The sequence below is a fragment of the Canis lupus genome, chromosome 9, assembly GCF_003254725.2.
Source record: "Canis lupus dingo isolate Sandy chromosome 9, ASM325472v2, whole genome shotgun sequence".
Taxonomy (NCBI): domain Eukaryota; kingdom Metazoa; phylum Chordata; class Mammalia; order Carnivora; family Canidae; genus Canis; species Canis lupus.
The window spans coordinates 52077295-52101429 of record NC_064251.1 but is presented as its reverse complement, the minus strand read 5'-3'; the positions used below and the strand labels follow the sequence as shown (position 1 = coordinate 52101429).

Below are 24135 nucleotides of genomic sequence, written 5' to 3'. Positions count from 1 at the left end.
CCAGGTGGGCCAAGGACCCCCCTCCGGGTCTGCTGGGACACGGCTGTCCCGGGGAACAAGGCCAGTGACACACAACAGGAAGCCCCAACTGCAGACCCAAGAGCCAGGGTCAGACACCGGATGAGCCAACAGCCCACCCGGCTCCAAGGGGCCGAGAAGTGCGATCCCCACATGCAGCTGGACAGCAGAGTGGGGAGGCTTGGGGACGTGCCTGGGCCCAGGAGGAGGGTGAGGGCTGCATGCCGCCCAGGCTTGGATGCCCAGGAGCAGGGGACACCCCCAAAGTTGGCGCCTGCCCACATCCTGCAGGCCCCCCAGGGAGCGGCTCTGTCCCCTGTCCTTCTGCCCTGTCCTGGAGGGCAATGGGCACCCCCTTTCTCGGCCCCCTGTGGTCCCTGGCTTCACGCAGTGGTTCAAGGCCGGAGGAGGCCCCTTCATCCTTAAGAAGGTAGCCAATCGAGGCACCTTCAGCCCAGGGCGTGATCCTGGGGTCCTGGGATCGAGTCCCACATCGGGGTCCCTGCAGGGAGCCTGCTTCTCCCTCTGCCTGTGTCTCTGCCTCTCTCTCTGTGTCGCTTATCAATAAATAAAAAATTTTAAAAAAGAAGACAGCCAATCGGAGAAGGACAAACATTATATGGTCTCATTCATTTGAGGAATATAAAAAATGGTGAAAGGGAATAAAGGAGAAAGGAGAAAAAATGAGTGGGAAATATCAGAAAGGGAGACAGAACATGAGAGACTCCTAACTCTGGGAAACGAACTAGGGGTGGAGTAAGAGGAGGAGGGCGGGGGCTGGGGTTGACTGGGTGACGGGCACTGGTGGGGGCACTTGACGGGATGAGCACTGGGTGTTATTCTATACGTTAGCAAATTGAACACCAATAAAAAATAAATTTATATATAAAAAAAAGAAGACAGCCAATCGCGTCTGCGTACGGTGGAAACAGTAAACTGTATTTATTAAGAAGCTCTTACAAGCACTTTCCCATCACACGGTTTTCAAATATTTTAAAATGCCCCTTTCTGGGCATTACAGTTAAAACTTCGGAACAGATCTATGGGGTTTTTAGGCAACAGGCAGGTGTCACCTGACATTGTATTTTAAAGATCCCAATGCCCCAGGACCCTTCCCGTGGGTTTTCCATGTATCATTTTCCCCTTTACATCAATATGTGTCCAGTTATAGAGAGAAGGAAGGACAAGAATCACACCAGGAGAACATCTGCAAATATAAGAAGTAATTTTTATTGCAATATACCATAGCGAAGTGGTCTGGGGAGAACGGGACACATTTGACTTCAGTACAAATGACAACAGTTTTGAAGGGGCCAGAGGGTGAGGAAGACAGCGTGACGGGGGCCTCAGGAGGGACGAGGAAGCAAAACGGAATCACATGACCTAGACAACACCCACAGGGCACCACGTGGCAGCCCTCGGATATGGCTTTGCTTTGGAAGAGACAAATGTGAGAGTCATTGGCGCATGCCGGCATCCTGGGCTCCAAAGAACCTCCGAGCCAGACTTTTCTTTGGCGACAGCAAGATTCAATTTCCACGGGAATGCGGGCAATCCTAGCGGGTGGTTCCGTGATGCCCAAGGTGGGGGCAAGGCTCTGCTGCGGTCTCCCAGGCGGGGCGGGCAGGTGGGCAGACGACAGCACCGGAACGGTCACAGCTCCTCCCGAGGGGGCCGAGCAGGGCCCGCGGTCCTCACCTGCTCCTCCCGTCACGGAAGGAAAGGGCATTGCTCGAGGGCAGCTTTTCACAGTGAAGGGGTTGCCTTTCCTCGCAGGCCCCTCGGGTCCTCCGCCCACGGCAGGCAGCCCCCTGCCCTCGCTCACGAAGCCCCGCCAGCCCTGAGCTCTCCGGAGCGGGGCAGGCCCGCGGCCCAGGACGCCGGCAGCTGGAACCCCGGGTTGCTCGTGTGGGGAGGCGGCCCACAGAGTTGATTGCACGACTCCCGTCGGCTGAGGCCCCCCGGGGAAAGGCAGCCCAGCTGGGACGGCACACGCGGCTTCAGCTCAGTTCTTGGAACAAACACAGAAATTAGCACCAGACATTCGGCAAACCGGATGCGTACGAGCTGCTCATCGTCACGCCGCGGACACCGTGGGCAGCATCTTTTATAGCGCGCGTGTGTTTTCAAATCACAGAGGCACAACCCAATCCTGGAAACGGGCCTGGCCACCCTCTGGGAGCGCAGGGACACGTGGGCCCCACGGGAAGGGAGGCGGTGAGCGAGCGTCCGCCCGTCCACCCTCCCGTCCTCGGCAGGTCCCCACCGCGCCGGGGAGGCAGAGGCGGGGACCGAGAGAGGCGGGAGGCCGCACGGCCGGGTCACCCCAGTGTCCCCTTTGCAAGGAGATCTTAAAACAGATAGCACCACAAAGGAGAAGTGTAAAAGTAAGCACCAATTTTCATTTAATTATCATCTACAGAAAGTGTGGTTTCCCTGCCCTGGATACTCTCCCATCAGGCTCTGCGGGTAGAAAAACGGGAAAAGGAAGCAATTAAAATTAATTTATGCCTGTGATTTAATCTAAGTGCATGTAGGAAAGGCAAAGCATCAAGTTCTTTTTTTTTTATTCCTCTCCATTAAAAAAAAAATCCAAAGCTAATCAAAAAATTGTCTGAAAAGGGGCCCGGGCACCCTGGGCTCCGCTGTTGCCACGGCAGTGTGCACTCCTGCCGCCCCCGGGCGAACCTCCACCTTATTGCACGTCCCTGGCCAGGTGGGGCACGGGGCTGCTCCTTCCTCACCAGAACTGGACACCCACCCTTCACCCCACTCTCTCAGCAGGACTGAAGCCGGGCTGACATGCGTGATTGAAAGTCGGGGACACTGAACACTTAGGACAATACAATACAAATATTTACTTAAAACTCACAAAAACGAAAGCACCTTTAATCCATTGGAAAGGCACATGCAGAATGACACTGGGCCTGTGAATGGATCGTGTAGTTGAAAACAGAGGCTCTGGCGGGGTGGGGATGACCTTTTTACAAGGTTTGCCTCTGAACATTTTTTCGATGGTCAGGGGAAATACGCATCTTCAAGTTGAATTAAAAAAAAAAACAAAAAACGTGATCTCCAAATACTGCAGCCCCACGCCCGGCCTGGTGACCTCCCCACGCAGGCGATGGATCGGCCGGCTGGGCGGCCAGAAATGCGGCCCCGTCCCCGCCCCAGTGGCGCATGGTGGGGACAGATGGGGCTGACAAAGCAGTGGGGCCCGGTGGCTGTGGGCCGTCTAGGTCATGTGATTCGGCTCCGGGGTTGGGGAGTCGGCTCTTTCCCTTCGCTCTCTGTGGGTTTGGGGTCTGGCCCGGCGCGGAGCCAGGCGCAGACGAGGTCGGGGGAGGGACGAGGGGCCTTCACTGTCCAGGACGCCCGCAGACGGCGCGCTGAGGTCACGAGGTTGCTCTTGGGGGCCGGGCTCACGGCTCCTAGCCCAGGAAGCAAGCCGGCCCCACTTCAAATCCAAATTTCTGTGATGCTTCACCGAAATCGTTGAACATAATATCCACGATGGGCACTTGTTCCACCTTGGGCGTGTCGATCTCCAGAACAGTCTTCTGATACCCTTTCTTCGTCTGGGAAGCAGAGGAGAGGCACACGTGGGTAAAAGGGGGATGGGGGCACCTCTGGGGTTTGAGTCTCACCCGCCACACCCGCCCTGGCTCCTGGGTTCCCGTGTGCACGCTCCACCAGCCGCGGAGAAAGTGGGTTTGCGCCGTGTCTCTGGGCAGGAGGAGGGAGGAAATGTGCTAGACCAGGGCAGGCAGCGCCCCCGCACCGCACCCCATGACATCCCATTTAATCCATGCACAGTTCCGGCCCAGCTGGGACACCCCAAGGTGCCCCCGCCAGGACCAGCTACAGGAAATGCTGCTCCCCTGGGATACTCGGATCCTGGCTGCTCCACGTTCAAAATGAGGACTTCTGAGACAGTAAGAGCTCATGGCCAGCCCTGCCCTTGGCGATCACACGCAGGAGGGTGAGGACAGGGGGGAACCTTACCCACTACCTGGTCTTGAGGAGTTCTGGGTAAACTGAGGCACAGAGGGCCAGGGACAGTGCAGGGAGGGAGCAGCATGCTACACTGAGTCCCCTGCAGCTCAGGTGAGCATCTCAGGTCATCCCCAGCTCAACTCCAGGTCAGGCTGCAAGACCCACCTTGCTAATTAGGAGAGTGAGCCCTACAAAGGGGACAGAACTTCCCCAGGAGAGGCATCTCCGCTCCCCTGCACGCCTCCTGTCCCAGAGCACAGGGTGCAGAGGTGCAGGGTCGTCCCGGACTGAGGAGCCACCCAAGCTCAGCTCTGAGCCTGCAGGACCCTTCCATGCAAGGCTAAAGGGGCACCACCCTCTAACCAACACCCCCTGGCGAGGGTCCCCGGGGCTGGCATGCTCCCTGCAGACCAGCACAGGCACCCCAAGCGGCTGTGTCTACCTCGCACCCAGCACAGAGTCACACTCTCAGGGCCTGTGGCTCTGGAGAGGGTCTCCCTGCACTGTCCACATCCTGAAAGAGGAGCGCAGAGCCTCTGGGGGCCTTAGTTCCCCCTGAAGAATGGGGTTGGGGTGCCGGGATCTGTGTGTGGTGCATGGGTAGCCACAGGAAGCTGAGTGGCTACTAGGTGGCTTCCACTCTGCGGGTGGCAGTGGGCACAATACCCCTGTCACTCCTCTGGGGGGCCCATGTGGCCGGAACTGAGCAGCACCCCCAGCCCCATAGCCCTCCCTGGATAGCAGCCCGCAGCCACAGCACAGTGCCAGCCACCCCACCATCCAGGGGTTGATGTCCTGTACACAATGTGAGGGCATCTGGAGACCTCTGGGAGGGGACTGGGTGATGTGGATGGAGCCCATGACTGGTGCCTGACAGGCAGTGACTGGAAAGCTAGCCGCTCTCTCCAGCGCAGGAATTCAACTGCGGGCAGCCCCCCCAAGCAGGCTGAACCCGCCTATGCCAGCACCCGACCTCAGCCTTCCAGCCTCCAGGGCCATAGGAAGCCTGTGGCTGCCATAGACGAGGCGTCAGTCTGGGGCGTTTTGTTACACGGCCTGAGCTGATGGGGACACTCTGGGCCACAGCCACCTGGTTGAGCCACTCCCAAGTTCCTGAGCCGACCCTCAGGAACAGTCAGGCCACACGAATTTGTGGCTTCCAGTGCTCGGTGTGTGACAAGCGCTAGGTAGCCAACTGTCTCTGTGGCTGTTTTCCGCAGCACAGACCGCCGTGTGGTGGAAGAGACCCTCATGTCCAGCGCATCCAGCAGGCCTGCCACACAGAAGCCCCCGGTGGCCGAGCACTGGCGCGCAGCCGCCTCACGACTTCCCTGAGTGCCACACCTTCTTGGAAATTCCTTATCCTGGAGACATCTGTCCCTGCCACATCCCCGCCACATCCTCATCATGTTCCTGCCACGTCCCCACCACGTCCCTGCCTTAACCTCATCCTGCCCGCAGCTGGGTCTGGCTGCAATTATTTTAAAGCTGGGAACAGCGCTTCAGAGCCACTATGAGGTCCTCTGGGGCTTGTCAGCACTGTGAGCTCTGGCCCACCCCAGAGACGGCATTGCTCTAGGTCCACACAGTCTGCCTCTCAGACAATCGTGATGCGGGACACTGCCCTAAAGGACAGCTCAGGGACGACCGGGAACTCGGGGCCATGAACGCTGGCACTTTCGGACAACGTGGCAGGGGCCTAGCTGCACCCTCGTGCTGACTGGAAGGGGTGGCCTCACGCCTCCCCCGTCCAGACCGGCGCCTACCTCCACCCGCCTAGGCTCTGCCCCTGTGGCCTCCGTCTTCACTGCTGGCCGCCACATAGCAGGGGACCAGAGCGACGGCTGCCCTGGAGGCTATCAGGGCCACTGGAAGGCAGGGGCTGCCAGGGGACCCGAGCCACCTCGGCTGCAGGGCTGCCCCTTCCTCCCACGGGGGGCCCACAAACCAGCCTCTGCGGGACCACGTCTGCCTCTCTTCCTCCCCCCGAGGGGTGGCGGCGCTTGCTGAGTGCCCAGGACAGTCCCCCTGGATATATGGGGCCCCGCAGCTGCAATCACCAGAGCACATAGAGAGGGCATGTGGCATCAGGCTGCCCTGTCATAATAAACCATTATAAATATAAATAACCATTACAGGGATCCCTGGGTGGCTCAGCAGTTGAGCGTCTGCCTCCAGCTCAGGGCATGATCCTGGGGTCCCAGGATCAAGTCCGGCATCAGGCTCCCCGCAGGGAGCCTCCTTCTCCCTCTGCCTGTGTCTCTGCCTCTCTCTGAGTGTCTCTCATGAGTAAATAAATAAAACCTTTATAACTAACTAACTGACCATTACGGGCCAGCAGTGGCCCCCAAGGGCACCCAAACAACAGGATTTATGTGGCACAGCTCCTCAGGCCCTCTTCCAGGTGATTTGTGTCTGTGCACAGGGCTGGGCCCCACTCAGAGGCCCCTCGGGGGGTGCACACAGCCACAGCACTTCTGCGGGAACCCTTGGGGCTCCCCTTGAATCTTTCTCCTTTGGGTAGGAGGCAGCACCCCGGGGTGGGGGCAGGGGGCACACGGCAATACCTGAGGGCATTTTTGGGTTGCGGCATCTAAGTAGGGGACTAGCATCCAGAGGGTCGAGGCCACAGATGCTGCTCAACATCCTACAAGGCACAGGATGTCCCCAGCCCAACCCCATGCACCCCAAAGATTCAGCCAGCCCCAAAGGCTGAGCAACTCTACTATGGAACCAGGTCCCCTCTGCACGACATAAGGGGCAAAAGCAAGAAAGAGAGGCAGGAATTACAGCAAGAAGATTTTAGCTCAATTCCCAGAAGAGCTTCCTAACACTGAGACTTTGTAGCCATGGTCTGGGCTGCCCCAGGTGGGAGCAAGCTCCCTGTCAATGGAGGCATTCAAGGTGCAGCTATGCCAGAAATGGACGATGGTGGAAAGGGGACAGGAATTAGGAGATCCGTTTGGCCATAGCCTAAGGGCCTTGGGCAGCTCACTGGACCCCTCCTGACTTCAGATTTTGCTTCTGCACAATAAAGAGAAGCCCCAATCAGCAGCTCTTGCCCAGAGGCCGGAGTGATCCTAGTGGCATTTGGTGCGTGGAGGCCACATGCTGCCAGCACGGCCACATCACCAGAAGACATGGCCAGAGAAGGGAGGCCATTTGCTCTTGGGTTAAGGGAGATGGGAGCTTGACCTTGTACTGACGTGCCTGCAGAGCCAGGAGGGCGGGCTCTGAGTTAGATGCCATTGCCAGGAACTTCGGGGGCTCTGGGACGTGCTGTTGGGAACTTTGGGGGCTCTGGGACGTGCTGCTGGGAACTTTGGAACTCCGAGATGTGCTGTTAGGAACTTCAGGGGCTCCGGGATGTGCCATTGGGAACTTTGGGGGCTCCAGGACGTGCCATTGGGAACTTCAGGGACTCCAGGTTGTATGTTGGGAACTTCAGGGGCTCCGGGTTGTGCTACCAGGAACTTCGGGGGCTCTGGGATATGCTATTGGGAACTTTGGTGTCTCCAGGACGTGCTGTTAGCAATTTCAGGGGCTCCAGGATGTGCTGTTGGGAACTTCAGGGGCTCCGGGATGTGCTGCCAGGAACTTTGGGGGCTTCAGATGTGGACAGGGAATGTCCAGAAAAAGAGGGATGGGGCACCAGAGCAGAGCCTATCTGAGCTGGAGCAGGGAGCTGGGGTGGCCTGCCCTTTCCCCGCGATTCCCGGCACCCCTTGTGGGGAATGTTCCCCTCTCCTGGGAACTCGTGAGCCCCGTCACCAGGTGTGACCACAGGTGGCACGTCCTGGCCCCACCAGGGCACTTCCTCCCCCTTCTGCTCCAATCTGAGCCCTGTCCCGAGGTCCTGCCTCACCCCAAAGACACTCCTATCTCCACCTTCACTGCCTCCCTCCCCGTAGCCTGGGCTGTGCAGTCGGAAATAGTCAAAGAGCTGATTCTTCTGGGGCTTCCGCCAGGCTGAACACAATTGCGAGCTCTTCTGAGGTGAGAGGAGATGCACTCCTGGAACAGTCTCATGGAGCAGGTGCTATTACCGTTCCCCCATGTAAGCGGCAGAACCATGGGGATAATTTTACTTGCTGCCTCACAACCTTCTCAAAGCAGCGTGGGGTGCGCATCGGGAGCCCGAGCAGATGCAGGTGGCACCCCCCACCTCACTTCCCAGGGTGTTTCTGGATCCCTTCCCAGAGGGTGGGACTCCTCTGCTTTAAACGGGGATGGGTTCCACACATTCCACAGTCAGACCAAAGGACTGACCCACACATACCCAGGGTGTGCAGGAGCAGGGAGGAGAGGAGGGTGTCCCGGGATGGGGAGGACTGGGTACATCCAGGATGAGAAGGAACAGAGGATCCCCGGGGCCGGAGGTGGCAGCCCAGGCGCTGGCCCCAGCCAGGGGAGATGCAGGCAGTGAGCTGGGGTCCTGCTCTCAGCGGCCACCCAGCAGCTCCATGCAGTCACTTTCCTGCTGGACCCCGACGCCCCACGGAACTGTCCCTGACCTTCTGGCCTGGCCCGGACAGCCCTGGGCCTCAACAGGGGACAGTAGGGAAAACTCACATTCTGAGCATGCTGAGATAGGCCAGGGAGGGCGGGGGGCGGGGGGTGGGTGGAACATGTGGCAGGGAGCGCTGACCCAGAGGCAAGAGTGCAGGCTTCTTGCAGCTCAGTGCTGGGGATGCCTCTCCCTGGCCTGGAACACACCATGCCCACCCCCAACCTGTGCCCTGGTGGCTCTGTTCCCAACATGGGGTGGAAGGCAACTGGTGGCACAGCTGGGCCAACTAGAAGAAGCTCAGGTTCTAGTTCCCAACAGAACTAGAAGAAGCTTCCACCCGGAAGTCTGCTGGATGGACCCTGTCTGCAGCTGGCGCTGGGATGGCCTGGCCATGAGGTGAGCCTTCCACAGAAGAGCATCATGTGCTGGCCTGGTGGGGGGCCCTGCACACGGAGCCAACCCTGTCCCCGTGGGGGCTGGCCTGGGCACCTCGGGCAGGGGCTCTAAAGGACAGAGGGACCGGCGCTGGGATGCGACAGAGACTCACAGAGACGATGCCTCCTGGCAACCTCCACCCTCCAGTGGCCCCCCAAACACCTCCCAAGACATAAGGACACAGCCCAGACCCACCCTGGGAGATACCAGGCCCCAAGGGGCAGTCCCCAAGAGCTGACCCTTGGGGGGGAACCCAGGAGCTGACCCTCGGGGGGCACCCAGGAGCCGACCCTTGGGGAAGACCCAGTAGCTGACCCTCGGGGGGCACCCAGGAGCTGACCCTCAGGGGGGACCTAGGCCTCACTCTGGGAGGCCACAGCTGGGGTGCAGAGGACAGCAAGCATCCCAGGGCCTGGGCCTGGAGAGCAAATGCAACCCCAGCACTGCCTGGCTGTATGGGCCGAGCAGGCCTCCCATCAGGCCTGCGAGCAGAACCGCCCCTCCCGGCAGGTGGATGGGCCCGGGTACGACCTCGTGTGGCCAGGGTACATGGGGAGCCGAGGCCAGCCCTGAACCCGCGGAGCACCGCCCAGCCCAGCGTACGCCCAGGACCAGAACCCGCCTGCATCCTGGCCGTTCCTGGGGAGAGTCCTAAGGACAGAGTCTCTAATTCCAGGCCGGACTGCAACAGGTGCCACGACACAGCCCGACAGGGCCACAGACTCGGCTCCTGGCCCTTCCTGTCAGGTGCCCGTGTCCCCCTGCGCCCTCACTGCCCCACACGCCGCGCAGGCTCCCCCCGCCCCCGGGCCGCCACGTGTCACTCACAGCACAGCCATCCACCAGGGCACGGATGTAGGGGCTGTTGTCGTAGGACATCTCCTCGTCGTTGGAGCCCAGGAAGCGCATGGCCTTGTCGTAGCTGCCCGTGGCGGCGTCCTGCCAGGCTACCGACTGGTAGCAGTTGTAGGTGATGTTCTGGTTGGCAGAGGCACTCAGCAGCCGCAGGAAGGTCATCTGGACCACACCCACGGGGTTGCCCTCGGCGTCCACGTAGGAGAGCTGGGGGAACAAGGGGGGTGCTCAGCACTGAGGGGCCAGGGCCCCACTCACGGCCCAGCCTTTGCAACCTTGGTCCACGTGCTGTCTCCTCCAGAGTGTGAGCCACCCTGGAAACGTGCTGCACACGCAGCGCCCCCAAGGCCAGAATGCACTGGCTCGCTCAAGGGCTCCCTGGAACAGAGCAAAACACACTTCATTTCTTCTAGAGACCTCCCTCCTGGCCTGGCTGGTCACGTGCCTCCTCTTGCAGGAAGCCTGCCCAGGTTAGGTGTCCTTCCCTACCTTAGCCTGGCTGTCTGCTTTCCCTACTGGGCTGTAAGGCCTTCCACACCAGCTCTGGCCTGCAGCCCTCCCCGGACGGGAAGTACCCTGGGGGCAGAGACGTGGCATATAGTTCCTATCACTGTGCCTGGAGATCCACCAAAGGAAGGCGCCCATGAGATGATGATAACAGATGAAAACCATCTTCTGGGTGCCAAGGATGCACTAGGCCCTGGCCAGGGAGCCATGAAAACCACAGATGGAGAGGGCAGGGGGGTCTTGGGGGTAACTCAGCCGGCTGGCAGGGAGGCACGGGGTACCTGGCCGACCCGGCGGCAAGAGGGTCCTGAGCCATTTGGCCAAGAGCCAGAGGGAGGGCTAGGGTGACCGGGCACCCTCCTAGAGTCACAGGGTGACACTCGGGATAGGCCTTCCCAGCCCGGGGATTGGGGCTCCTCGTTGCCCACACCGAGAGGGGGCAGCCAGGGGCACTCTGGGGACGTGACCCTCCCTGAGAAGACCCACTGAGAGCAGGCCCAGGGCAGGGTACCAGGGAAAGATGACGCACCCATTCTCAAGAGCCTTCTCCAGCGTCACCAGCCCACCCCCAACATGGGCGGCTGAGCTCGGCGGGGTGTCCCACACCTCAGGGACTGCATCATTCTGAGCTGCTGGACACGGCCCAGGCACTTGGGTGCCTCCCTGGCCCCCAGATGGGGCTCGATCCCCTCCCCTGCCAGGCAGCACCCTGCAGCCCCCCCCCCCCCCCCCCCCCCCGCCCCGTAGGAGGCAGAAGGCTCGGGCGGTTTCTGAGCATCAGCAGGAGGAGCAGATGTCAGGGTCCGAGGCCACGTTCCAAGGCTGGCCCTTCCCCAGCCCACAAGGCCCGTGCCAGACACACGAGCAGGCACTGAGGTCCCCGCTGCCCGCTGGCTCACACACGTATGTGGAACTAGAGAGCGTGGAGAACGGGGGCCCCAGCTGGCAACCCTACCCGTCCCCGCTAGGGCCCGGAGGGAGGGCCACTCCAGCTCTGCACACAGTGACCAAATACCTCATGGTCCAACCCTGAGGATGGAAACCCAATACCAACCGCAGTCCAGGCCATCAGGTGCTCCTTCTGGGAGGACACTCGACTTGGGGAAGCATGCATGCACAGGGGCTGGCCAGCGAGCAGTGCGGGACACAGAAGGACCTAAACCCCCAGTGCTGAGCCCCGGGACCCCACTGTCCCACCGTGGGAGAGGGGCTCTGCAGGACTGTCTTCATGGGCCGCGGCCAGAGCAGCCAGGTCCACAGAGGGAGCCTGTTTCTTCTGCGTCTATGTCCTGTCCACTAGGACAGCCAGAGAGAGCTGGAAATCCAGCAGGACGAGAACCTGAAGGGGAAACTGTCTCCTCCTGGGGCCATCCTTTTGCCTTCGCCTCCGTCTAAAGTCTGAGATGGGACAAGTGACAGGAGGTGGGCTCCCTAGTTCTGGGAAGAACGTGGGTGTTCTGAGTGAGGTGCTGGGGTTAGGCCCCGAGGGGCGCCGGGGAGTGCACCTGTCCTGGGTGCCCTGCTCCCTGGGCTGCCCCATGCTGAGCGGGGTCCGAGGCAGGTCCTTCTGCGTGCCCACTGCTCTGAGTGAGCACAACAGGGGCGGAGGGAGGAGGGACAGCAGGCGGAGAAGCAGGTGAGAGGCCCGTTGTCCACACGGAGAGATAAGAGGAAGCCTCCACAGACGTGGTGAGGTGAGCGCGGACTTTCAGAGTGTCTGCCAAGAGCCAGAGCGACTTGGAATCAAGAACGCGGAGAGCGTGTGACATTGTTAGCCAGGAAGTGCTTCAGGGTTTAAGAGCAAGAGGTTTTGAGAGGTGGGACAGAGCCAAGGCCAGCTGGAAGCCTCCACACTGTGAGTCCTTGGGGGACGTGGCCTCTGTGCTCCGCTGCCCCCCGTGAGGCTACAGTGCTCGCACTGTGGGCAATGGCCGGGTGGGAAGTCACGGAACTCCCACAGTCTGGCTTCCGGGTGACAAAGGACCCCCTCCCAGAGCGTGTGGGGGCGGGACGACCGGATCTGAGGACATGAAGGCAGGGAGCAAAGTCAGGTGCCTGCAACATGTCCACACCCTGGACCCCTGGCCCTTTCACTTGCTAGAAAGAGGGTACGGGGCTCTGCACTATGCTCCAGGGAAGGGCCCGGACCAAACCCCTGGGACAGTCAGGGCAACACGCCCAACCATGCGGGAGCAGCCACCGGCCTCGTATGAAGGAGTCCAGATGGGCTCGGCTCTGGGCTGGTGACAGACCACCACCGCCGCTTCCTCCAAGGGATGCCAGGGTCTTTCCATGTCTGGGCCGGGTTATGGAGACTGGCTCCCCAGGAGTTGATGCGGGGACCGACCTAGTGGCGTGGGTGTAGGACAAGCCCACGGCCAGGTGGGCCCTAAGGACGGCCCTAAGACCTGCCCACAAGGACTTCGCAAAGTAAAACCCTCTGTGTAAAACCCTGGTGTCTTTGGTCCCAAGTCCTGGCGGCGTCCTGCGGTGGCTCTGGGCGCCCTGAGCACCATGCTCCTGTCCTAGACCTGACAGGAAGAGCAGCCCCCGGCTCCATCCCCCTGCTCCATCCACCTGCTCCCAGGCTAAACAAACTCTGGTCAGGGGTGGCGGGCGTGGGCGCCGATGCGGAGTCTGGCTGTCACGTGCCGTGGAGCAGCTCTGCCAGAGGTGCCAGAGCAGGTGCGGTGCCCGGCGGCCATGAGAGCCATGCAGAGCCGCGAGCCCGGCCGTCCCGCAAGCAGGCAGCGCCCGGTGGCCACTTACCAGGGACCCTCGCTTGTACTGACTATACCAGGTAGAAGGTTGCTCTTTGGGCCAGCGGGCCATTTTACTCTGTAAGATACGAAACGGGCGCATGTGAAGGACAACCGCGGAGACGCCAGGGGCCGCCTTACCAGTTTACCACGCTTGAATTCACTGAACCAGGAACCCGGGTTTTCTTTGGGCCAAGAAGTGATCCTGGCCTAAACATCGGGCGGGGGTGGGAGAGAAACAGAGAAGGACAGGGTTACTTCTCCCGCCGCCGCCACGAGGAGTGCTCCCCACCACCTGCAAACACGCCGCATCCCGCCCGCAGGGCCTCCTCTGAGCGCCGCGCCCCCACGTGGCCGAGGGGCTCCTTCGGAGTCGGGGTGCTCGCCCTGGGACAGGCTGGTGGCCATGATGAGGACAGGAGGAGAGCCAGGCCTTCACCCAGCAGGCCAGCAGCCTGCATTTTGGCCATTTGCGTATATCCAGCCTCTAGTACGGGGCCTGGGGCTTCATAGCTGCTGAGCGGTGGAGGGACTCCCGGGGCCGCCAGCACTTAGGACAGTAAGAGACAGCACTGAGGGGCAGGAAGGACACGCGGCCGCCCTCCCATCCCATCTGATCTCATTTGATGCGTGTGTCCTATGTGCCAGTGTGCGGTGGGTGGAGCCTCCCTGAAGATGCAGCGTGAAGCTGACCGTCACAGGGTCGGAGAGCATGTGTCCCCCCACGGGAGGTGAGGGCTCCCATTCAGGCGTCTGCTCTGTGCAGGGTCCAGGCACAGTTCCCCAGGACAGGCCGAGTGCAGAGCGGGCTATGGGGAGCCACTCATTGCAGGTGCAGAGCCAGGGAGCACAGCAGATGGGCCTCCCAGGACCCAGGGCCCCCTGTTTCACCCAGTGCTAGTCATGCACAGTGGAAAAGCAGGAGTCCGACTCCCTGTGCTGTCCCCCTGGGCTCCCCTCTGAGCTGGCCTCACACAGGGGAGAGGGAAGGAAGTGGTGCCCAGCTGCCCTCTCGCCGGGGCTTCCCGACCCGCCCAGCTCAGCACTCAGATAACATGTGCTCCGGCACGGAGCTGAAGTTAAACCCCCGCCCTCCTGCTGCCTGATGGGGAGGGGTCCCTATGTGCATGAGGCTGAGCCCGAGGAAGAACACGGAGCAGTGGGGGTCGCTCAGTGCCCCAGCCTGCTGTCCGCCCAGCGACACCACCAGCTGGGGCTCCAGGGGGTGCCCACTAATTCCCCAGCAGCAAGGCCACATTTCAGGGACAGAGAGCCACCAAAAGATGAGAAAATAGGGTCTTTCCACCCAAATCTCTTCCTGGGCCTCTGCCAAACAGGAGGGTCCCGAGGCTTGCAATTTTTTTTTCTTGTTTTGAACACCAGGGCATTTGTTGCTGGGCACACAGGTTACCAAGGGTTGCAAATTTCGGGTTGGGGAGTGTGCATATAAAACAGGGGTCACCAAATCGTGCCTGTGAGGGTGGGGCCCCTGCCCCTGTGGCCCGGCCTTCTGTCCAAGGGCCTGGAGCCCCCACAGTCACAGTGAGGTTCAGGGGTGAGGGGAGGGCGTCTCTGCACAGCACAGCTGCTTGTCGGCACTGCGGCCACTGAGGAGCTGCGACCACAGGCCGCCTGGCCCCTCCGCACCCGAGCTGAAGCCTGTCTGCACAGCCGGCCGCCTGGGGGTGCATGGAGCTCTGCACAGGCCCCACGCAGAGGGCACCGCGTCGCGGTCATCTTGCAGTTAGTTAGAGGCCTTGTCCACCTCACTGTCCTGCGCCAGAGGGGAAAGCAGCCCACGTCCATATGCCTGTCTGCACACCATCCACATGCCCATCCACATGGCTGTCCACACGCACACACATGCCCATCTGCACACCCATCCACACACCCATCCACATGCAGAGACATGCCCATCTGCACACCCATCCACACACCCATCCACATGCAGGGACATACCCATCTGCACACCCATCCACACGCTTATCCACACGCACACACATGCCCATCTGCACACCCATCCACACACCCATCCACATGCAGAGACATGCCCATCTGCACACCCATCCACACACCCATCCACATGCAGGGACATACCCATCTGCACACCCATCCACACGCCTATCCACACGCACACACATGCCCATCTGCATACCCATTCACACACCCATCTGCACACCCATCCACCCATCTGTCCACATGCACACATGCCCATCTGCACACCCATCCACACCGCCATTCACATGCACTCACATGCCCATCTGCACACGCATCCATACACCTGTCCACATGCCCATCTGCATACCCGTCCACACAGCCATCCACACGCACACACATGCCCATCTGCACACCCATCCACACGCCTATCCACATGCACACACGTGCCCATCTGCATACCCATACAACACCCATCTGCACACCCATCCACATGCCCATCCACATGCACACACTCACATACACACACACCAGCTTCACGTCTGTGTCCCCACACACATTCACTCCTGTCCCCTCCATACAAACCCCCCACCAGGTGACTGTTACCTCCCACCAAGTCTCTGTGCATCAGAACCTCGCTGACCAAGATTCTGTACCGCAAGCACTTTGGACAAACACGCTGCCCTCGGAAGAGATGGGAGGAGGCATCAGCTAGACATCAGCTGACCCCAAGAACTGAGATAAATGCCAGCCTCTAAGAGATGCATCTGAGGGACTGTGTGCTTGCCCCAAAGGTGTCCCCGTGGGTGTCAGGTTGGTCTGAGGGCAGACCTGCAAGGTCAATGTAGGAAGGAGCCACACACCCAGCAGTTGAAATCCCAACCTGGGGCTGGCAGGTGGAAGCCCTCCCAGGAGCCAGCCGTCCCCTCACCAGCCACAGCACCAGGCTGCGCCAATTCTGTCCCATGCCTTGGGTCTGCCCCCGGGGGAGAAACCTCAACTCTGACCCCAGCCCTGCTGTGAGGGGAAGGCAGGCACTCACCCCCTCGGACTTCTTGTCGGGGAAGACGCACGTTGCCCCTCCAGCTGTGAAGTTGCAGTAAACTTTGAAGGAGTCCCGGGAGCATCCCTGGTTAGGATCCACCCAGTATTCACCTGCAAGGCAGACAGGGAGCGGATTCGTCAGCTGCTCCCTGTGTGGTTCCAGAAGGAGCCACATGCCGTCAGCTCAGCAGGTAAGACACAGGGCCAGGCCCACAGGCCACCAGTGTGGGCCACCCCCGGGTCTGCCCAGTGCCCTTGCTGCATCCACATAAAGATATGACAGTCCCGTCCCCGAGAACCCAGCTGGAGGGTGAAACCCCTGGAGCCCCTGCTCTGGCTGGCAGTGGAGGGTGGCCCAGCCACCTCGGCAGGGAGACAGGAATGCAGAGGGGCTGTGGGTGGAGCTAGGAAATTCACATACTCGGGATGAGAGAGGCCTGGGAGCCCCTCAGGTCTCGAGGACAGACACCCACACTTCCCAGGGGCAACAGCCGGCTAAGGGGCTGAATCTTTCAACAGGAGGCCTCAGAGGACGGGAGGACAGGAACGAGAGGGGCTTTGATGGAGGGCTGTCCCAAGGAGCGCCCTGATACTGACGTTAGCATGGGTATAACCTGACCCTGACGACAACCCCGATGTCGGGCATGCCCTGCTGAGCAAGCAACACACTGTCTCTTCCACTCCGTCCTCTGGGAGGACCCTCTCCGTGGAAGGCTGACCCGAGGCCCAGGGTCACAGCTTACACACAAGACGGTGGCTACGACCGGACTAGGACCGGGCTCCGTGCCACCCCAAAGCCTTGCCCTCCTTCCCTCCTCCTAGGACCTGGCCGTGTTCTGCGCTGCCTCCATCAGGTTCAGGGGGAGATGCCCAGGTGGCCGCATGCTGCCCAGATGGGGACACAAGGCTGTGTCTGTCCTGCTGCCTGGGCAGCCCTGTCATCGCCCCCTCCCACCCACTGTGAGCCCCACGGGCCTCCCCCACTGCCCCGCACGCAGCCACCCCTACCGTCTGGGAAGTCGGGGTGACAGAGCTGCAGGTCCTTGCAGGTGCGGGCGGGGTTCTGCTGCGTGCCCAGGGGCCGCTTCATCTGCTCTATCTCCAGCTTCAGGGAGTTGAGCGAGCCGAAGATTTCCTCCATGCCGTCCGCGTAGTCCACATAGCTCTCGCCGGCCCCGTCATCCAGCAGCTGGCTGGCGTCAATGTTCCGCCGGGTCCTGGATGCCTGGATCGGCAGGGGCTGGATGACCTCGCCAGGGGGACCCTGTGTGTGGAAGGACCCGGTGGGTGTTGGTGGGAGCAGCGCCCGGGCAGCTGGAGCCCCACGTCCTGGTTACAGACACCTGTCCTCCTCAGCATGCTTCTCCTCTCTCTCTGCTGCTCCTGAGCACTGCACACCTGTCCCTGCTGCCGGGCCTCACCTACATGCACACCCCCATCCTCCCGGCCGCGGCCTGGGGTTCTAGCCTCAGCTGGACTCAAAGCAACTAGCTCTCCACTCGCCCCTGCAGCCCAGCCTAGGGCTGTGTATGGTGGTGCCACACAAATGCCTGTGGGTGTAGGAGCCCAAGCCAAGGATGGAGATAGGCATCGAGAGGCTGCTCACTCAACTGGGGGGGGATGCATGGAGTGAGCGCGCCCCACAATCTGGCTCATCATGGCCCCTGCCCAACTGCTGGGGGCCTTGGTGGGTGCTGCCCACTGTCACACCCACACAGGTGCCCACACACACAGATACCCCCACGTGCACTCTCCCCCCCACTGTGGCCAACCAGGCCTCCCAGGGAGAGGCATCTGGACACCCTCTGCAAAGTCCTGGAAGGTATACAGCACACACAATGCTCCCATGACTGCTTCAGCACCAGGAGAGCCACCAGTCCCACTTTCAAGTCTTTGAAGGCTACTCACCGGTGGGCCAGGGGGTCCTGGGTGGCCAGCCTCACCCTTTGGGCCAGTGGGACCCTGGGAGAGAAAGAGGGAACCGACCTTGATTACAGAGGCCTGATGTGACTTAAACCTGCTTTGTACTCTAGGATGATCCCCCAACGCCTGCACAGACACAGCCAGGGGCCAAGTCTACTGCGCCAGGGGGAGGACGGCAGAGACCCTCCCATCCCCAGGCCCAGATGCGAGAGGCCGATGCCCCACATGGAAACCTCAGGGGCACCATCCTGCTAAGGTGAGAGCGTTTGCAGCAACCATGGCTGGGGATGGGCTCAGGACGGTTGGCGCTGGAGAAGCATGAAGATGGTGCCACCGCCGGTCAAGGGGGCAAAGGGGACCCAGGGTGGCTGTCATCCAAGGCAGAGGGGCCATCCAGGGCAGAGGGGTGCACACCACTTACCGAGGAGCCCTTAGCACCTTTTGGCCCAGGAGGACCCTGCAGAGAGTAGGGGACAGAGCATCAGTGTGCAGGCAGCCCTTCACCTCTGGGTGCCCACCCCGCCCCATGCTCCTGCTCAGGCCTGGCTGGCTCTTCACCTCCAGCCTGCACCCGAGCCCCCTTTCTTAGGAGTCCATGCTTGCACCTGCTTGACAGGGTAGGGGGTATGACTGGTGCTCAGCCACATGGAGGCAGAGAACAGTCCCGTCCCATCCGACCCCAGTCATCCTGACTCCAACCCCCATCGCAGTAGGGAAGCCAGTTAGGCCTCGAGAGTCAGAAGAGCAGGGTGTCGGGTCTCATGGCCTCACCTTGGCCTCGCAGACCCAGGCCCAGGTCCAGGAGGGGCAAGTTGGAGGCTCCCAGCCCTGGGGGACGGCTCTGGAGCTGGGTGGCCCAGCAACATGGGGGCTGCCCTATGGATGGTCCCCAGCCCCTCTTGTCTGGGCCAGGCCATCCTACAGGCTCATGGGGACAACTCTCCTCACCTGGCCCAGCATATCCCTGATCCCTGAAATGCCTGCCTCCCCTCCTGAAACCAGGGCCCAGAGACGCCTCTTCCTAGCTTCTGTCACCCAGGGCCCTGATGTGGAGGTGATGGGCAAACCCACTCTGGGCCCAGCATCCCCTCGGTGCTGGGCCCCAACCCGGGGGCTCCTGACCATCCCATAACCCTCCCACCACGCCGAGGCCCACAGCCTGGGCTCACCTGCCTCCCCAGTGTGACCCAGAGCCACCCACCACTCCCAGATACATACCGGCAAGCCGGGAGGGCCGGGGGGGCCGATCGGGCCCGAAGGACCAGTGATGCCCTGAAAAGGAGCAGAAAACACAGTTGGAGCATCATACGGGGAGGGTCACAGATGCACACGCCTGCCGAGTGCCCCGGCTCTCCGGTGACGTGGTCTTTCCCCGAGCAGACACCCTCCGATGAAGGGCCGACTGCCTCGATGGGGAGCCATCTCTCCTTGCAGGACCTGCTGGGGCCCAAATGTGCGCCAGGACACTGAGCACCCCTGCCTGGCTGCCTGGGCCAGGCTGGGAATCTGGCGTCTCCAGGGCCACGGGGAGGGGACTTCTGCCATCATCCCCTCTAACATCCTGATTTGAAATACAGAAGCTCCACGCCCAGCGCCAGGCTTGGGACCACCCCACCCCCCACCTCCCTCACCCCTGCACGGGCCCTGGGGGCAAGGGCATCAGGGTCCTAAGGCCCTGTGTGTGCCACCCACCCTGCCCAGCCTTTCCACATGCTCTGCCCCACACAGAGCTCACAGCCTCTGAGCAGACCCTCGCTCGGTCCACACAGGCCCAGCCAGCCCATGCGCCAGAGACTCGCTAGCTTTAGCACCAAGTTCCCTGCTGTGGAAGGGTGCCCTAAGCTCATTTCACCTGGAACCCCGATTCCACACGACCTTCCCACTGGGGCTTAAGTGACAGTGGGGGCAGAGGGAGGCTGAGAGTGAGTGACCCCCACCCTGCACCCCCCACCCCTACCCCAGAGGAACTGGGGCAGCTCATCATGGTCAGAATCCGAGAGATTCTCAAGCAGGCACCTCCCTGCAGGGATGGTGGTGAGGGCATGGACAGGTGCTTTGGTGGTGGAGCCCCGGACATCTTCCTAATTCTCGAGGTCACCAGGCTACCAGGCCCTGGACTGCACTACTTAGGAGAGATGGTCAGCACCATGGGGAGAGCAGTGCAGTGGTGGATGAAACAGGGCTCCCAAGGACGCCATCCTACAAACATCAGGGGCCCAGTGAGGGTCCTACTTCATCCCCTGCCTCCCTGGCTCTGCCCCATGAGTCCCATCCCCTTGCAGGTCAGGTGTGGGCCAAGGGGGGCGGAGTCAAGGGCCTTGCACACCTTGGGAAGCAGTGACCTGTACCTGGGATGCTGCCCTCACGTGGGGAAGGGCACAGACGCAGTAGGCCTGCCACATGCCCTCGCCCGCCTCCACGGCACACGTGGCCCTGCCGCTGACCACAGAGTCACTTCAGTGGCTGGCTGTGCAGGGCAGGGACGAACCCTCTGGCTAGGGTTTGCAGTGCTGGGTAGGTCTGGGGCCAGGCGTGCCCATCGTGGTCAGGGAGTAGGTGCTGCCCTGTGTGCCTGGCACACACGGTTGGGCCTCACCAGTGACCTGGGCAGTCAGCTGGGTAAGAGGCCCTCGCTTGGCCATCAGGTGAACTGCTGAGGGAGGGAGAGGCTGGCAGCCAGTCAGGGCCACACTTGCGTCCCAGCCCCCTGTGCCCTGGGCGAGTCGTCCCCTCTGCCATTCCCATCCAGGTATGGTAGACGTGAGGACATCCTTCTAGCTCTAACTGGCCCAAGGCCAGGTCCTCAGATGCTTCTCACCACCCGTTGAGGAGCCGCGCTGGGGTGTGGTGGGGGCACCTCCTCACGCACCTGTTCTCCCTTGGGGCCAGAGGAGCCCTGGGGGCCAGGGAGACCACGGTCACCCTTTTCACCCTGTTCACCCGGAGGTCCGATGAGTCCGATCAAGCCTGGATGACCCTGTTGACGAATAAAGGCAGGAAGGGGCGCTCACTGTGGCTGTGCCTCACCGCCAACCTCGTGCGCTGGCTGGACATGGCGGGGGTCCCTGACAAGGGAAGCCACGGGGTCACCAGCCACACGTCCTGGCAGAGGACCCAGCTGACAGGCAGGCCAAGTGACAAGACAGCAGGTGTGACACAGCTGGCCTTCTGTAGATGTCCTAGCCAAAGAGGCGGGAAGCCACAAATCCAGACACAGACCAAAGTGGTAACAGGGTGTTTTCCTGAGTGATGTTTGCATGGGTCTCATATGCAACATCTGGTTTTTGTACAGCCAATGTGTGCACAGAAACATCCACAGACTTCAGTGAAGTTACAGAGGATCAGAGATACTATAATAATTTCTTATGGATTTTTTGGGGGGGAGGCAATAAAAACTCTCTACATAACTTTCCATGTGTTTGTTTTACATGAGCCCATAGGAAGGCTCTAGAAGGGTTTTTTTTTTCCAGCTTTCGTACTTCACAGGCTCAGTGGTGACAGGCATGGGCTAGAATAGAAAGAGTCCCCAGTCCTTCAGATGCAACTGTCTGGTTTGTGTGTGTGCTTTACATTTGTGAATTAATCGGCTTGAGCAGAAAAAAAAACACCTCCACTAGAGAAAGCAAACAGGCTTTGCCGTGTTGGGTGGTCTCGGCCCTCTCCCTGTGGGAGGCATTCTGGACTGCCGTCCACTCCTCAGACCCTGGACACCCCTCCACCGGGACCTCCACATGGGTCTCCAGGGTCCCTCACAGCACAGGCTGGTTGGGTTTCCCAGCCTCCCAGGACCCGTCCCCAGCCTGCACCTGCCAGATGAGTGGCTGATAGTTTGATATCCCACATGTTTGAGGGGCCCCGAGCTACAGCCTCAGAGGGCCGAGTCCCATCTTACCTTTTCCCCTTTGGGGCCAGAATCTCCTTTGAGGCCGGGGAGTCCTGGGGGTCCCTGCAGGAGGGGGCAGAGGGATCAGAGTTCTCCTCCCCAACTCCACCCTCCACCACTGCCTGGAGCCCCTTGGGGTTATTACTCACCATGGGGCCAGGGGGGCCGTCGGGGCCTGGGGAGCCCGGGAGACCTTGCTCACCCTGAAACACAACAGGCCCTCAGCAGGAGCCCCACAAGGCCGGTCCCTGTGCCCACGCCCCTCCCCTGCAGCTGCCCCCCTCCCTGGCCCCCATCCACTCACCACAGGGCCCGGGATCCCTCGCAGGCCATCAGGCCCAGGCTTCCCAGGGGCTCCCTGGGGGCCAATGGGGCCAGTCTTCCCAGGAGGGCCTTCCAAGCCGGCTTCCCCCTGTAGGTGCAAGGACACAGATGCTGGAGGCCACAGCCACTCTGGCCCAGGACCACTGCTCAGAGCGCCCCAGATGCCCCCAGATCACTGGGATGGCCCCAAATTCTCCACATTCTTTATGGGAGCTGTCCTGACCAATTCTCCATCCCTCTAATTTCCTCAGCCAGCTGAGCTCCCCAGTCTCTGGCAATCTCAGCTGTTCCGGCCAGGCCTGCACTCACGGTGGACACGGCCACCATTCCTGGGCTGGCGTGGGGCTGGACGGCTCCTGCCATTGCCTCTGCTCCCGATGGGATGGCTCCAGGAGGCAGGCAGGGGCAGCAGCATCACAGGGAGCAGTCCCTCGAGGGCCCCAGGCACCAGGCTGCAAGCCAGCTGTGAGACACGGGCCCCTCAGTGGGCACGGCTCGGGGGCAGTGGCCACGTGGCCAGGTCAAGCACTGGGTTGAGTGCACAGCACCCGTTCCCCACCCTCAGGCTGGAGGGGTTGACAGCCTGTGCACCCTGGGGCATGCCAGCTGCCGCCCTCCTGGTTTGCAGTGAGAGCCGGGCCTCCCCCTGAGCCGCCTCCCGCTCCCTGCTGCCTCTGTGGCTCTCCTCCTATATGCACACATCTCCGCTTCCCACCCAACCCGGCCAACATGCAAGCCGCTCTTCGGAAGCTCCGCAGTCACAGCTGGGCAGGGAAGCACATTACCTTGGCTCCCTTCTCTCCCTGTCTGCCTTCGGGGCCTGCGGGGCCTGGGGGACCCTGGAACAGAGCAAGGGAAAAACACGTGAGGAGCTGCTTGCAGACGCCAGAGCGATGAGCTCAGTGTCGGGAGGAGAAGAGGCCCAGGCTGGAGGGGTAGGCAGGGAGGACATGGAGGGCCTGCAGCATGGGGAGGGGGCTCCCAGGCCCCTGGCCAGAAAGGACCAGGCCCTCAGAGTGAGTCTCAGGGACCCCAGCCCTGGGAAGGGCCTCCGGGTTAGTCCAAGTGCTGGGGCCCCTCTCCTGGTCACATGCCACACAGGCCACTGCACCGCAGCACCGGCAAAGGCTAAGAATTCAACACGCAGAAAAGCACCATTCGGCCCTTTGGTTCTGATTTTCAGGAAAGGTGTGAGCTGGAGAGCGAGGCATTTTCTGGCTCTGTAGGTGTCTTTTCCCCACAACGGGAATTACTGATGGCATCTTGGCCTCGCCTCCATGCAGGGGGCCATGGACCTGGCGGGTGTGGGGTCTGAGGATGTGGCAGGGCTGGAGCCCACACCACAGACGGCAGCATCTTCCCTACCAGGGCCACCCAGAGCTAGCGGGGCTGACGAGGGCTGGGTGGCCAAGGGCAGCGGGCAGGATCATTTACCCTTTTTCCTGGAGGCCCAGACGGTCCTGGTTCGCCAGTGGGGCCTGGAGATCCCTGGTGTCGGGGAAAGAACACAGAATTCGGGAATTAGGGCAGGTCAGACAGCAGCACGGCAGGTCTGCACTGGCGTGAGGCTGACCAAACACACAGTTCCCCCCGTGTACTGTCCTGGGCCAGCGCTGAGGCTGTCTCTCTTGTCCCAGGTCGGGGGGGAGCTACTGCCGCAAGAAGTCCCAGGTGAAATCATCCTGTACCTGACCTCTGCCCTCAACGCGGCTGTGGGGCAGTGTGGGGAGTCCTGGCTCATAGTACCGGTGCTGCCACGTTTTATTTTATTTTTTTAAAGATCTATTTATTTATTTGAGAGAGGGCATGTGAGAATGCGAGCATGAGTAGGGGTCAGGGCAGAGGGAGCATCTCCAGCAGGCTCCTCATTGAGTGTGGAGCCCGATGCGAGGTTTGAACCCAGAACCCTGAGATCACACCTGAGCTGAAACCAAGAGATGGACGCT

The 24135-nt window shown here is 61.1% G+C and overlaps 1 protein-coding gene across 2 annotated transcripts in view; it reads right to left on the bottom strand.

Moving 5' to 3' along the window:
- Positions 1–1226: 1226 nt before the first annotated feature.
- Positions 1227–24135, bottom strand: part of COL5A1 (collagen type V alpha 1 chain) — a 150462-nt gene continuing 127553 nt past the window's right edge. Inside the window, exons 53-66 of one of the 2 annotated variants that reach the window (XM_025475661.3) lie at positions 23624–23677; positions 22975–23028; positions 22170–22277; positions 22015–22068; positions 21875–21928; positions 20852–20959; positions 19201–19254; positions 18404–18439; positions 17968–18021; positions 17068–17323; positions 16058–16170; positions 13091–13159; positions 9788–10021; positions 1227–3596 (exon numbers count right to left, since the gene is read on the bottom strand). In XM_025475661.3, coding sequence (XP_025331446.1) covers positions 3450–3596; positions 9788–10021; positions 13091–13159; positions 16058–16170; positions 17068–17323; positions 17968–18021; positions 18404–18439; positions 19201–19254; positions 20852–20959; positions 21875–21928; positions 22015–22068; positions 22170–22277; positions 22975–23028; positions 23624–23677 — 1395 coding nt within the window. In that variant the 3' untranslated portion in view covers positions 1227–3449. Of the gene's footprint in view, positions 3597–9787; positions 10022–13090; positions 13160–13221; positions 13291–16057; positions 16171–17067; positions 17324–17967; positions 18022–18403; positions 18440–19200; positions 19255–20851; positions 20960–21874; positions 21929–22014; positions 22069–22169; positions 22278–22974; positions 23029–23623; positions 23678–24135 lie in introns of both variants that reach the window. The other variant, XM_025475660.3, reaches the window with a different exon arrangement.